General features: G+C 37.7%; 1 protein-coding gene across 1 annotated transcript in view; it reads right to left on the bottom strand.

Moving 5' to 3' along the window:
- Positions 1-15,916, bottom strand: part of PCNX2 (pecanex 2) — a 151,908-nt gene that overhangs the window by 99,988 nt on the left and 36,004 nt on the right. Inside the window, exons 9-13 of the mRNA XM_068676779.1 lie at positions 14,690-14,825; positions 11,258-11,400; positions 9,773-9,926; positions 9,647-9,679; positions 2,618-2,789 (exon numbers count right to left, since the gene is read on the bottom strand). Coding sequence (XP_068532880.1) covers positions 2,618-2,789; positions 9,647-9,679; positions 9,773-9,926; positions 11,258-11,400; positions 14,690-14,825 — 638 coding nt within the window. The remainder of the gene's footprint in view (positions 1-2,617; positions 2,790-9,646; positions 9,680-9,772; positions 9,927-11,257; positions 11,401-14,689; positions 14,826-15,916) is intronic.

Genomic DNA, 15,916 nt, shown 5'->3' with positions numbered 1-15,916 from the left:
CACAAATTTTGACTTAGAGAACCTTTGGGTCTTTTGAGAAAAGAGGAACGATAACTAAGTGGCAATGTCACTGCAAATATATATTTTTTTTTTTTTCCAAAAAGGTGATTTCATTAAAAAGATACATCTGGGTACTCTGTCATTACTTGAAGTTACTGGAAGTAGCAAGTTGAGGACTTCCTACCTCCAAATTCTGCCAGTACCTGATACTTTTCTGAGATTTCCATCAAATAATTTCTCTCCTCTTTCTAATGCTCACGTGGTCTCATCATAAAAACTACCGTGCATGTAGTGCATGATGATTTTTGCCACTGCAGCACTTACTGACCAATGCACCTCCGTCTGCACCTTTACTTGCACTACATATATTAATCTACCACAAACATCAACTGAACTAAAAAATTCAAGTTGAAAGCCATAGTTAGAGTGAATTAAAGGCATGATCCCTCAACTAATATAAATAAATAGCAGAACCATCATCAATTTATAAAATAAAACAGAATCGGATCCTAAATAGATTGCTTCCAAAGAACTGGACCTGTTAAGAGACATTTCTTAAGTAATTAGGTTACACATCTAATACATTTCCACTGATTTTCTTCTTAACCTCGTTTCAAGACTTTGATCATAGCATGCTATACAACATCACACCAGTTCCTTGGTAAGCCCTTTCTACAGTTTTTATCACTAACTTCTTACCATAGTAAACACCTGAAATAGAAAATTTTTCCTTTGCTCAGTGCTCTGTGGTGTGGAGTCAAAAATCCATTGATTTCCCAATACATCAGTTCTGAGTACCAAAATAAATTATGAGTAAAACACAAGCTTTAAAGTAAATGTAAAATGACAAACATACTACTTATTTATTATTAGTTATATGGCTATATACATGTACATATATCTATATAGATAGTTATTGTTAAAAATAACCAACAGATGGGTAAAAAAGCAAGAGAACAGCAACCCATCATTGGTATGTTGTGGGGCCAACTTCCCTCCTGATTTTATTACCTACAACAAATGCTCCTGTACCTTAAGTGACTAAGGGAATCTACTCAAAGTGCAGCAAGAGGCTGGAAGATGACAGACTACCGTAGCTTAGGCAGAGCTGCATTGTGAACACCTGCAAGGATTCACAGGAGCCAGAAGTTGTGACTCCCAGAGAGATAAAGCAAGGAAGAGCCAGAGTGTGGCCTCAAACATCACTTGAACAAATACACCTGCAGATGTGCCAGCTCCCAAAGCTGGCAAAATAACAATGGGGGAACAAGCAAAGGGAAATGGTTTCTTCTCCCTCTCCTGTTAAACAGATGCCAGCTGGTGAGATGAGCCTGTATTTCCTCTCTCCGCTCCCCCTCCAGGATGTTTCAAGAATCTGCTCCAGGATCTCTTTTGAGGCCAGTCAAAATTAGCACATTTATAACCATGCTTTTTTTTTTTTTTCTCTCCATACTGGTTGCTATAGTTTTTCATTTATCTCTATCCCAGGAGTCATTTAAGATTCTTGTTGAATTATTTATCAGCATTTTTACTGTTCACCTTTGATAGGCAGAGAAAATAAGATGTAAGAAGAAACTTTAATGAGACCAAAGGAAAGTAATGAAAGAAGCTAATGAAAATAAGTGAGATGCAGGTCTTCATTATTCCCCTGTTTCTGGTGAGAAGGATTGGGAGTCAATGAACCCACATGAAGGACCAGAAGACTTTTCCTAAAAATAGCAACCCTTTCAGGCAATAATAGCCTGACTTAAGTATAGCAAAATGCAAGTCCGATAGTTACAGGTGAACAATGATCTCAAAGGTCATACACTCTATAGCACAGTTTTTTTCTTCTAACACAGGACATTTTTCTGGTTCTAAATACCAAGACTAATAACTTCTCTACTTCATACCTAACAGCATTACACAGTTTGACCCAAGTCCAGTTCAGCATTCATACCTGTAACACAACTACAGCAGCAGCACAGTTATAGACTGAAAGTGCACAACTGGAAGAAGTGTCCTGACAGAACAGGGTATTTCCAGCTCTGGCTACCCCAAATTAGTGCTAAGGACCATAAGTACTATTTTGGGGCAATACCTGGATGCCCTTCGCCACTTCAGGATACGATTCTAGAAGGAAACAGGTTGGAAAAGCTACTGCAGATTGGCGGTTCCACACCAACACATCATGTGGACAGCAAGATTAAACTAAACCAAGAAAAAGCTTGTTCTTCATGAGCAGATGAATGTTCATCTGAGGACTTGGCAGAGATTAGCTTCCAGGCATTAAATTTAAAGCTCGACTTATTCTACAGTAACTGCTCCACATAGACAAGCCCTTACAAAGATTAACTGCATTTCACAGATGATGTCTTTTGCTAATAACATCAGTGACTGTTAGTTTTCTATAGAGAATTTTCTATGAGCCTCATTTCATTAAGAACTCTTTTTACATGAGGGAAGGTTGCCAACTGCCCCCCTCCCCGCGTGTCTTAAGTCATTCCAAATGTTTCTATCAATTTGACTCAGAGTTGTGCCTCCATAACATGCATTTGATTGCCAACATGGGAAAACACAGACTTCCCCAGCTAACACTTAATTCATTTTTACAGTCTTAGGAAAAATATTGACTCACCTATTACATGGTCTCTGGCTGACTGGAGAAATCTAGGCGAAAAGAGCTTCAAGCCATACATTGTGTAAACTGAAGGATTTGTGTCTTTAGATCCAGCATCTAGCAGCAAAATAAGGCCACACAATATACAAAAATATACAGGTCTGCTGTAGGTTATGATTTTATTGTGCCCCTGGCATGGAAAAAAAAGAAAAGAGCATTTGAATTTTGTATTCACTCTCCTACTGTGTGCTCTACATTAAACTGGAGAGAGTTCAGGAGTCAGACAAAATATTTTAATATCTTATACATACTAATTAATAAGAAAAATGTAACAAGGCATTTTATCTTCTCCAGAGGAGACTTTCAAAAGGCACAAAAAGCAGTTAAGACTAACTCTAGCAACCATTTATTCTTTCGAATATCTAACCTTCTGGACCTTTCAAAACACATTAATTACAAAAGAAGTTATTTTCTATGGAGAAAAAAATCTCCATCTGTCTGAACCTTTCTTTTCAACAGAAAGATTTTTTCTCTATATTACTTCTATTTTAATGACTGTCTGCTTCAGTTAGCTTGGCTAACACTTATTACTATTTGAAATACAAGAGTATTCTGGGAAGCAAAAAAAGAAAGTCGTAGAGCACCTGCTAGTTGTATTATGAGGTGTGGCACTTGATTTTGGCAGCTGTGGGCATGCTGTCCTCCTATGAAACTTTCTTTAATCCATGTTGTTCCCTTGCCTCTGCCTTTGCACTAACTGTCCCTTGGAATCAGCTTTGTCCCCACAGCCAGCTGTACAGGCATGCCTACAGCTCAAAATGAACTTGTGTCCACTTCTGTCAGGATCCTGCTCTAATTGTTCATACGTATGCTGTTGGTCCTTGGTTTTAAATTACCTTGGTTTTTGAGCCTACCTAATGCCATGGCACCTTTATTCTCCCAGTTCCATGGCACTTCACTAAACCCCATGGTGAAGGCACAGAACATGTGCAGTGATGGCCCCTGGTATGACCATTCACAACACTGACAGCAGATACTACCATGAGACCGGACAAAGAAGCTAATAGCATCTTTTCAAAGAGAACCTTTTGTCTCCAGCAAGGCCAAAAATACATTTAAAAGGAACATTCACCATTACAGGCATTTAGAAACACATTTTAAAGTAACAACTGAGTTGGCCTTCTTCCCAGACTCACCCTGAAAGGGCAATGTGCTAAAAAGACATCTCAAACCCTTGAACAAACTGTCAGTCTGCTCTCAGGACAGTCTTTTTTCATGACTATTCCTTCCATTGATGTCCTTTGCTTGTCCCCCTGCCAGCATGGGTAAGGCCAGTACTGTAGTTTTGTAAGTCAGGGCAGTGTCGGAGGTGACTCAGCAGGTAGAACCTCTTCTCTCTTGATTAAACAGATGCATCACAACGGCTTCAAAGGCATCACACTCCCCTTTAGAGAAAATGGGCATGGTGCAAGATGCCAGGTTGAAAAAGTTATGGAAGTTGCTACTGTGCTTTTCAACAGGTGTCCCATAACAGTGCATAACAGTGTTAGAGCAGAGGTCAACTGCCACTGGTTACTGTCCCACACTAAATTGCAGCACATGCACATCATGAAGCCGTGGTTTTATGACAGTGGAGGCTAACACCTTCCCACTCCTGCCCTAAAGCAGGTACACTGTTTATCCATCTGCTACTTTGAAAAAAATACATTCTATGGAAACACTTATTCCTCCACCCGCAAGGATACAGAATGCTTGTGTGCGTGGATGCACGTGGTACTAAACATCTGCAAGATTCCTTTCCCCAGACAGCTGCATTTCAGCGCTGCATTAAGGGATTCCTGTTGGCCACCTGTCTCCTCAGTGCCATTTTGCCCGCATAAGGAAAGCAAGACAAGACTTCTGCTGAGGAGAACCTTTCAGGCAAAAGAACGCAAACAGACACATTGCACCAACATTTTTTATTTTATTTTATTTTATTTATTATTATTTTTTTAAATCTCAACTATTTGACACCATTGTGGTTCCTGGAAGGGGTGACACCAACAGCTCCTGGCCTTTCCGTTCCAAGCAGCACTTCGAAATGCTGATCCAAATACAAGGAAGGATCCTTACCTTACACCTTCCATACTCATCTCTAGTATGCTTGATTCAAACTAATCCTACAAAAAATTGTTGTGGGCCAGAGAGAATAAAAGACACTTAAAAAAAATCTTAATAGTTCTGGTAGCAAGCTAAGGAGTAAATAAGACATTTCAAATGCTTCCAAGTCAAAAAAGATTTCTTCAGTGTGAAAAGCCAGGAGCAGAGTGACAAGGATTTGTGTTTGCCTTGCAAAAAGTTGCTGTGAAAGTGTTCTTATTTGTGAAGTGTAATTTAAGTGAGTATAATAAAAGGTCGTTTCTTTCGAGTCTACTCAGTGATTTGAAACAGCAACTGTATTTGTTTGGCTGCCAGCCAAGCTTATATGTTAGCACAACTATTAACAGATCTGTACTCTCTTTTGGGATCAATCAGTTAACAAGGTGGCAGATTGCTGGGAACTAGCGTGCTTATATTGCACCTTACATTCATGGAATATGAATCTCATCAGACTGACAAATGCTAGCTGGTGTTTAATAAGAGTTTCAGTGTTACTAAAGTACTGCGCGTGTAGCTTGGCTTTGTTTTTTAAATACCGCACACATCCATGAAAAATCATTGGAGAGTTGGGAAAAAACCTGACTTTAAAAACAGACAGGTTATAATATTATAAGCATATTTTTAAACTTCAGTTCATTTATCTTAAATACAAATTGTGCTTTAGAAAAATAAACTAGTAAATATTGCATCTAAACAACTGCTTAATGACTTACAACCTGATGCACATTCCAAAGCAATGACTTGTTGTGACATTACAGTCATGTCTTATCTCTGGACTTACGGAACCTAGATTTTACTTTTGCATGGTAATTATTTGAAAGCAGTTGGGTAAGACTGAGGTGATGACTAGAAGTCCAGAGCTTCAGATCCAAACATCTTTCAGTTCCAAGCAGAACACCAACATACTCGATTAGGTTTACAGCAAGTATTTAACTCTTATGGCTAAATAGATTAGTCTTAACATGCTAATAACAACAATGCTAGTTAGGATTGAGGGAAAAGCTTTGAAGGGTTATCTGAACAGTCTGCAAAATGTGTGTAAATACTACTTTCCTTATTTTTCAGGTGGCACCAGGGGACAAGACAATCCTGAAATGGAGTTTCTGGGTACTTTTGGACCAACAGGAGCAAACCAAAGAGCACTGATGCATTTGGAAGGACACTGGCTGCACAGCTCTTCAAATTTTCACATACAAAAATGATTTTCATCTTGGTGAAATTGCTCTGTATCCTCCTTCAGACAAATTTAAATGGTAAATCTGGGTTTCTCTTATATTTTACATCTAACTTATCAAACAGTAGTTTCTCAACTAAGAAACATCAGTGAAAACTCTTGTTTTCCCTTAACTCTGCCAAAAAAAAAAAAAATGAATATTTCAAGGTCACATTTCTTAATTCAGAAACACATTCATATCCTACAAACATAGCTGGTACATCTCATGTTTTGATAAAAATATGAAAATTTTCAACAAAGGTAGAACGATTTCATCAATACTTCAAGTGCAAAGTAAAACAGCACTTCTGACTGCAAAGCATTTTGATGAGGGAAATTTCAGAAAGACATTAAATAATTTTTGTTTGTGTGCAAACATGCAAGAAGACAGACTGAAAGCTTTATAGAAAAGAAAAGTGTGTGTCCTTGGTTCTAACAGAAAATCATACAGGAACAAATTTAAAATAGTTTTTCTAAATCCCATACAGCACTTTAAACTGACTACGGTAGTTACCAAACTGAGTTAGATAACTGCTTTGGCAGGTAATGAGACCAGGACAATGAAATTATAAAAGTGATTCAGTAGATCTTATTAAGAGCTTGATCATAATCCTTCAAAGCTCAAATGCCTTTGTAGACCTGAACTAGATCCTGAGCTATACAGGTGTCTTAGAGGGATTTACAGACAAGCTCTCATGATCCCTTTATGTAGCAATTTACTACAGACACAACCTTTATTGGCCAATTTGCCACTGCTGCTGCTAAACAATAACAAGAAATTTGCAGTTATCAAAGCCACTTGACTATAACCTTGAAATGCACACAGCTAGGATCTCTTGGATCTCTGAATTCAATATGCTGCAGTCATCGATACCTCCCTTTCATTATGCTGTTAATAAAGTGGTTAAACTCACAGTTGAAATGGACTTCATGTTCTGCTCCCCATCAATCCAGTGAAAGGCTATTCCAGACTTTCACCAGCACAAAACCACACACCCCTGTGTGAAGAGAAACCTTAAAGCTCCCAGCTCCCATTCAACCAGACCTGAAGAGGCTAAAGCCCAGGGTGACAGGAAAGTTATGCTCTCATCTTGCAGCAGGAAACACTCCTAAACCTACTGCTATGATAAATGCTGGTAGCAAGTATAAGCTGTAGGATTGGTGCTGTACAACATGAGAAGTTCCAACTTCAACACTAAGGTTGATCAAAATAGAACTATATACATTTAACTGAATTGTGATCACAACATAAAATTCACATTATTAGCTGAGTTAGAATTATTTCTTGCCCCATATCATGCTGTGACAGCTACAGTCACTGATTTAAACACTGATTATTGTCTTAATACTGTCATCATGACAAGCTCTGAGTTTCAGTAAAGACAAAAGATCCTTTCTCCAAAAAAAATTGTACCAGACTTCATAGGGATTAGTCAGCAACCTTTTCCTCAACACCATGATGTGAATACACTGGCACTTGGAAGGAGTTTAGCCAAAGATTTATGCATTCCTAAACACTGTTTTCTGAATTCACCAGGTGGTCTTTAAAAAAAAAGTCTTTCAAAAGGGTATAAAGCTAAAGATGAAAAAGTCCCATCAAGCAGTAAGAAAGCCTGCTTGTGAGAGACCCAGAAGAAATTTCGAACCTCCTGGGCACACAAGGATAACATAAGGCACTAGAGGCTACTCATGAATCCAAGACTATAAACTAATTCAGCGTGTGAATCTGTAGCTGCCAATAGTTCATTTCACACTGAAAAATCTCATCTGCATTTTCATTCATGGACATGGTACTGATCATTCAGTAATCCCCATGCTGATCTGCATCCTCACATTAACATCAAGAGATGTTATTCTCTTTAATTTTAATGTAGTCACATGTATCATGAAACAGTACAAGGCGTATCTTTTCTTGCCTTCTTGTTCTCTTATTCTTCATAGTAGTCACTAGATCAAGCAAGCCTTTACAAATACCTATCGTATTATATGAGATGTAAGATATAACGTAGATATAGCTAATCTTTTATTTTAATTTATTCTATAATGCCTTCCATCTTTAAATCCTGCGTGGAAACAAAATGCATTTTATTTCCATTGGCTTTCTATAGTGCACTAAAGAGTATGCAAGAAACTGTCCATAAGTTTTAGAGAAGTGTATGGAAGATGGAAATATGTCTGTTACTTTGATGCAGTGTTACACGATGAACAGAATACAATATGATGAATAATACTTGTAACAGTAGTGTTGTGCAAGTCTGAAATGCAAACCCAGATTCTGCACAAAAAATATTATTATTAAACTTCATTAGCTACTTTGTCCTTAATACTATAAAAAATGTGGGCTAGGTACATTTATAATGAAGTTTTGATTAAAGGTTTGCCACTCGTTTTAAGCAAATGTGCATGTTACTAATGTCTGTATAAGTGCAAACTATTTGATTATGGTTCCCATTAGTATGCCTTCACACGTGCTACTTGAACTGACAAATTGATTTTAGTGTAAAGCTGTTTTTTGTTGACTAAGATAGGAGTATTTCTTTAAACTAATTTAAAATATTACACCATAATGAATGCAGTGAATCTGTAAATAAGTTGCTGTGTATTAGCCTTCCCTACTCTTCACAAAGACATGAATTTCCTGTGGATGCATTGTAGCCAACTATACTGTAAGTTCGCCCCATAGCAACTGGCATAGAAGAGAAACTAAGAATCGACTAAAATCCATCTTAGTGAGATGTGCAGCATACACTTGTAAATAACCTCAATTTCAAGTTCAGCCTGTAGTTCAAGCTTCTAAACTGACAAAAATAATTGCTCCCTGCCAAAGGGAAATAATCTAACAGACCTGCAGTTTTCAACATGCTGTTTTGGAGCCCTGAGGGAAGAGAGGGATTCCTCAAAAACATTCAAAGAGCAAAGTAAGAAACATTAGTATCTGGGCAGAGGGTGTAAAAGCAAGTGAGGTACCACATCGCTACTGGAATGTGTCCCAAGACCAGCAAATCAAAAGAACTGAGAAACCGTGACAGATGTAGGGGTCAGGTTTCAGCAGTACGTTGATGTTCCAATCAGTCTTATAATGAAGATAGATTTGAGTAAGAAACTGGCTCCATTCAGGGTGGTGTCACTGTCAGAGTTCAGTTTCTCAGAATATACTCAGCAGACAAACTTAACAGATCCTTAGAGCCTGCATTTGCCCACAGATTTGGTCCTTTCTCTACTACACAGGCATTGAAGCAGTGACCATATTTAACAAAGGCAAAATCTACACCATTTGATGAGCTAGTAATACTATTGAAACTTACAACTGCAATACCAAATTAAAATAAATAAATAAAATCCCTTATCTCAAAAAGTCCCAACCGACCAATGACCAAGGTTCTAATCCAGAACAATGGCTGTGTTCAGCCACTGTTTCCAAAGCAAAGTGAAGAAAATGCTTGCCTGATGCCACAATGCTGAATTTCAGAAAACTGGTCCAGATACATTGCTTTAACCATGTATTTTAGATTAAAGAAAAATCACTTTTCTAATTGCAGTTACAAATTCAAATGGCTTAAGGTGGTATCTTGTTCATTTTCATAAATCACCTAGAACGGCAAAATACTTATTCCTGTGTTTCACTGAACAACTGACTCTTTTACAATACATGTTACAACAAAGGAGAAAGACTTGTTCTTCTGGCAGAGACTTACGTGTATTGGTGAAGCAGGATCAGGCTGAACGCTCTGAAAACAGAACAGAAAAAAATTTGCTTACAGGATTTTGCCTTCAAAGAAGTTAAAAGAGAACTCAGCATTGGATATGAACTTGTTTCCTACCTTGAGGAGAGAATACTGGCAACTGGCCATAACAAGGCAGAACAACAGAACCCAAATGTCTTTACAAAAGCCTTGGTTCAGAGTCATGAATCCAAGAAGTGAAACGAGAACTACGAGGATGACAGCAAGTACGTTCTCCTTTATATCCTCTGTCCTATGTGAATAAAAATATATATATATTCATATACTCATTACAGCAGGGCAGGTCCATTTGCAGCTGGTATAAACTGGCAGTGCTGGAGATACCAGACTTTAAAAGACCTGAGGTTTTGTTCCCAAACCTACATCTCCATGTTTAACAGTACTCACCCCTGTGCCAAAGACCTAAGCCATAGTGACAACTAAAATGGGTAGATAAGACATGCACTGAAGCCCAGAGGAGACTATCAGCACCCTCTGACCTCACCTCCCAGACAGAATTCCACAATGGAGGTGATTTAAATGTATTCAAAATGCCATTATCAAAATAAATAAATAAATAAGGAAATAGGACATTCATTTAATGGTAAAATATACACCTGACAACAAAGAATTAGATCAAAGACCAAAATTGTCACCTTACATTTTATTCATTTTATCTGTTCCATTAGAACATGGAAGCTGACTGAAAGAACAAAGTTAATATTCAGGCTTTTACAACAGAATTTATCAGTATACAATTTTCTTGCAGTTGAAATAGTGGTAAGACACCACAGATTTAAAAAAAAAAAAAAAATCTGCTCTGGACCCAAGCTCCCTGACTATATAGCCAGATTTCTTCAGCATGTAAAAAGCTGTCTTCTGAGACTTCTGCTGTGCAACCCATATTACTATACAGGGTAGAACAAAACCCAAACCCAAAATGAAGAATCAAGCAGAGATAGGAGAGTAATGACTATGAGGCATGCAGGTTAATATGTCCGAAGGTTTTAGTAGTCCAAAAGTTTACTACATGAGGTCTTCTAGCAAAAGGTGCTGCCAAAAGAGTTGATACAAAACAGAGGGACTGGAAGGATGCGAAATGCCAAGACAAGAAATTTTCTAAAAACAAATAAAATTGAAGTAGAAGAGAAGCAGTCTCTGAAAGATTCTCTTCTGAATACCACTCAATTATTAATATTATTTAATTTCAGATTGGAATACTTGGCTTACAACAGCCTGGAACCCTTCCACTTCCACGTTTTTGCACAACACGCTGATTTTCTCCATAGAAAGCTCACAATCATTGGATCCTACAGCTGAGAGACAAATTTAAGGACTCTTCTGTAGGCCTGGTGCTCACATGAATCAAAGCCTCTCTTGAAGATGAAGGGTAGTGAGAACCACCAAAAACAACTCTGAAGGAAAATATTTTCTTAAACTTAAAGAAAACAAACATTTACCTGCTCAACCTGAATATGAAACTAACACTATGCTCACTTTTTTCTTCTTCAGTGGTCGGCATTGTTCTACAGACACAGTGCCCCACACTGCAATACTACATAGAATTGCATGAGGAAAGCTTACCGGTCCAGCAACGCCAGCAAGGTCAGCCGATCATACCAGATTTTAATCCATTTACCAGGGAATATAATAAATCTGTAAAACTGCCTGTTCAATTTCCGTTGTGCTGAAGAACATGAAGAATCCTCAGGGTCCTGACTGGGTTGCTTTAAAAACAAACAAACCAGAAATACACAAAACATTCTTTCACATTGACATATGGCTGCCAGCAAAACACATGCTTAAAAGGCCAAATTTACATGAAGTTTCAGATATTTTTTTTCTCCTAAAAGGGATAGTGAGAACATATTTATTTTCTTCACTTCAAATTATAAACAAAGATATCACACCAGCTTAATTTCTTGCAGATGGACAGAAGCTGTATCAATTGTGGAGCTCAACAGTGATATATACTTTAAACATAAATATCAAATGTTCCTTTTAAAATGTCCCCTTTACTCGCAATTTCTTGTCTAAAGTTTGTTTTTAAAGTTTTTTTCCACATGTCAGGCATATTACAGCACAACACAAAACTACCGCTGATAGGACAAATACTTGGTTTTAACCAACAAATTCAAGTAAGGTTTAAGGTCTAGAGCCATGACTTAACTCTCCTTACACAACACAGCTTTGTTTATCTTTCCTAAGATGCTTCTAACAGCACATCAGGTGAGCATCATCACGTTGCTCACCACTAGTTTAAGAGTCTCTAACCTTACCAACATAATCATAAGTAATTCTTTTTGAATATTGCTTCTGTTAGATTTCAACATCTTTTTTTCTTGCCCCATTTGCATTAGAACATTTCAGATCTTCTCTAACCCTACAACTGCACTGCTTCACCAGCAGTTGTGAGGAAGAAGGCTCATCTGCAGACCAACAGCCAGTCTGCAAAGCTAGACAGCAGGAAGAAAAAAAAAAAAAAAACTCTGCAAACTCCAGAGCATACCGATAATTGATTTTATGAAACAAAAATCATTTATTTTGCCTTCGAGGACTTATCTGATATTTCTAATCAGTGTAAGGTCCAGAAGTGTTCAACCTTTTTCTAGCCACCACTGTTGTTAAACATAATTAAGGAACTTAGATGATAAATATATTATGGATCTCCATGAAATGTGTACATTAGAATTATTTGTGCTATGCTAGAGCTCCTTCTCTAACCAGGAAGGTTAATACTATCCTAAAGACAATCAGTAGTTCTAACTTGTAAGCGGTCTCTTAGGTAATATCACTTTCCAGAGTCAACTACTGGTGTTTGCCCTCCCCATTCTAATCTCAACATGCCTTTTAATTTGTGTGAAATAATTGATAACCATCTTGAATTGTAACTGTTAGCAAAATGCAGACTTTTAAATGACCTATCTCCCTGCACAAAGGAATTATTAATTTTTTATTTTAAATTATTGGAATAATTTATATTCTTCCATTTCCAGAAAAAGGAATTTTATACATAATTTACACACGGTTTAATGTATGGCTGTATGTCAGCCAAGCCATAGGAATAGACTCATTAATACCCTCAGTCTGCTGGCAAGAATGAGGTAAAATGCCCTAGATTCAGAGAAAAATCCAAATTTATGCTTTTATCTCATGCCCCCTTGTCTAAAAGTGCACATCCACACAACGCCTAGTAACACAGCTGATAACAGCGAAGAACAGTAACTCACTTATGTTGCTCAACATTCAGACTTTCAAGGGGATGCCAGACTGCTAGGCACTTTTTTGTTGTTGTTTTTAAATAACTTCCAGTAATTCCAAAAGCAATAAGACAAGTTGCAATCCTTCCATCATGGTGATTAAAATCTAAAATAGTTTAGGTATGCAAAATTTTAGTATTTCTATTATCACTCAAAAAAAGTTGCTAGATTACTTTCTTTAAGGAAAAATTTACTTAAAAGTATTACACTCGCTTATTCTGGCTGTCTTGTTCCTTCTTCATTCTCTGTCCCAACGGAAAGTAACATGAAATTCAATCAACTGCAATAATTAGCTCCACTCTTCTAATCTAGATTGTTCACTATAACTAAATCAAAATAAAACAAAGTGGCAAAGAGCCTATTAAAAAGATCTGAAGAACTAATTGCTTGCTCCTCAGAACAGTTTAACATGTATTAAACTGAGTGCATAAGTGAAAAGTTTTGGCTCCTTAGGAGGCGTAATGTATTTGGATAAAGTCAATTACACGAGGCTTGCAGTACTGGGGCTGAAGTCAGAATTTTGAGCAGCATTTGGGAAACTGAGTAGCCCTGAGCTACTCACTAAGTGTAATTGTGCCTCATATAAAAAAAAAAAGTTGTAAAACTTCATAAATTTATATAGTGTCAGAGACAGCATGAAATCCTAGCTTCACTGAAATCTATGACAAAACTTTTTCTGACTTGCATAGGCTCAGGATTTCATGTTTAATAATAAATCATAAAACAGGAAGTTCTGAAATTACTGCCTGACCTTGTTACGAACTTGCTATGTAATCTTGAGCAATATGCCTTACTTCTTAATAACGCTGTTTTCCTAGAAGTAAAAGAGACTGATAATTGTTCTCTAATTTACAGGCATTTTACAAGATTACAAATATCTGGAAAATATCTTAGCCTTTAGATAGAAGTCTGTCCAAATCTGAAACACATATAACGAACAGAGACAATTACCAGATTTTTAATTTAAAATAATTCCTCTATATAATTTGTATCTAGCTTAAAGTTTCTGTTCAAAATCCAAGATGAAAGATAATTAACTGGCATTTTGAGGTTATATATCAAATTAGAACTTGCTGTGGAAGAAAAGAGAAGGTTAAAGTTATCAAAAAGGGAACAGTAAAAGCAAGACCACAGCCTCAAGCCATTGGTCACAGACCCCAAGCACTGTAAAGTTCAAATATGTCCAAATATTAGCATGCAAACTGAACTCTGAGGGCCTTTTTCTTTTAGCAACTGCATTGAGGGAGGTGGCTTTGACATTCCGCAACAGACATCCAGAAGCCTGGCTGCCAGTTTCAGAAAAGGGAAACCAGACATAAGGTTTTAGGATACTAATGAATCTGAAGTAAACATGTCATACTATTAAAATCTGGTGGTGCATCTAAAAACCTAACAGCTGTGTGCTCTTGCTTTCAAATGAAGTTAGGCAGAAGATCATCTTTGAAGGTGATAGAGTCTCTAGTACAGCTTGCAGATCTATATTTTGCAGAGGAATTTCTCCCTTGCTTACCCTCTTTTTCTACAAGGAGCCTCTTAAACCAGTAACACCACTCTTCTCTTAGGACACCCCTCAGTGTCAGTAGAAAGCAACTGAATTGCATCTATCAGCATAAAAATAAATCTTCTCCCATGTGAGCTGTACCCGGCAAAAAAAAGCACAGGATAGCAACAAAACTGGCTCAGCAACAAGCCTGCAGCAGCATTTGTTTATAAAGCAGTTTATCAAAACGCTAGAAACTGAGATATTACAATGTACCCGTGGGGTTTCTGAAAGGGTCCTTCGTGCCACCATGAGGAGCAGCTGCTGCTGAAGCGCACTTGCTGCTTGATCCCCCGAAGATGGATCTTGGCTCTCTGAAGTGGTAGTGCTGGAGGAGCTGAACTGGATCTCACTGCACACAGAGGAGAGAACAGAAAGAGACTGTTTTACAAAGCAGCATTTTCCTAGTATTACTGAAACATTACCGGAGGAAGACAGGTTGGCTCAAAGGACATGGAGTCTTCCACCTCCATACCTGAAATCTAGCCCAGGCCCACAGCAGTTAGAACCCAAATTTAGATGCATTCTCTACATCCTCTGCAGAGAAATGGACACTTCCAAACCATGTTTTTTCTCATCCTGAGATGAATACCTACAATGAATCACACTTCAGAAGTATCTTTTTCTGACTGCCAACACAGGCCATACGTTAAGTCCAGATTTGGGTATCTGTGCGATAAACACCTCAAGTTACCTGATGTGACTCCCAGTCCAGGAGTTATTTCCAGAAACATCAGTGTGGCATACTCTAAGGCCACTAATACTGACATAAAACTCTGGAAGAAAAACACCATTCCTTTTTCTGGTTGTCTACAAATCTCTACTACTCTCAAGCATGCTACTTTACTATTAATAATAGATTATTTGTCAAAGTTTCACTCTTGTTTACCTGCTCTCATAATTCAGGTCAAAAGCTGTGTATCCCCAGTGCAGAACCACAGAGTAGCTGCTGTGGAGATACTGGATTAGCTTTAAACCAAGTTTATTTAGGTAATAAACCAGTTATGTCCCAATTGCACAGAATTTTGTAAGTAATAATTTACCTACTGAGAATTCAGGCTATAAGAAACTTCCTTCTGCCCTCACAAGATGGCAATACATCAATAATTCACACAAGGCTAGCTCAGATATCCCCAGCACCAAGCCTAAATTCACCCTGGGAGGGCCCTGAGCAAGATGATTCCCCCTCACCTCCACATTTACTGCTTTATGCTATAGATACAGCACTGAAACAGTTTACTTTAGGAAATCCTCTGCAGTTACAGCAGCGATACCTGTTGGGTTGCAAAAATGGTAAGCTACTATGGCATGACTGACTTGGTCTCAGCAAGAACTATACTGAAATTAGATCATGGTTACTTGTGGAAAAGATTTATTTTGAATACTTGTTGCACATGCAACAGTAAGTGGGGTTGATACTCTAGGGACCCTGCTCAGAGCTCA

Source organism: Anas acuta, chromosome 3 (assembly GCF_963932015.1).
Source record: "Anas acuta chromosome 3, bAnaAcu1.1, whole genome shotgun sequence".
Classification (NCBI taxonomy): domain Eukaryota; kingdom Metazoa; phylum Chordata; class Aves; order Anseriformes; family Anatidae; genus Anas; species Anas acuta.
Note: the sequence above shows the minus strand (reverse complement) of the source record. Positions and strands in the feature narration are given on the sequence as shown.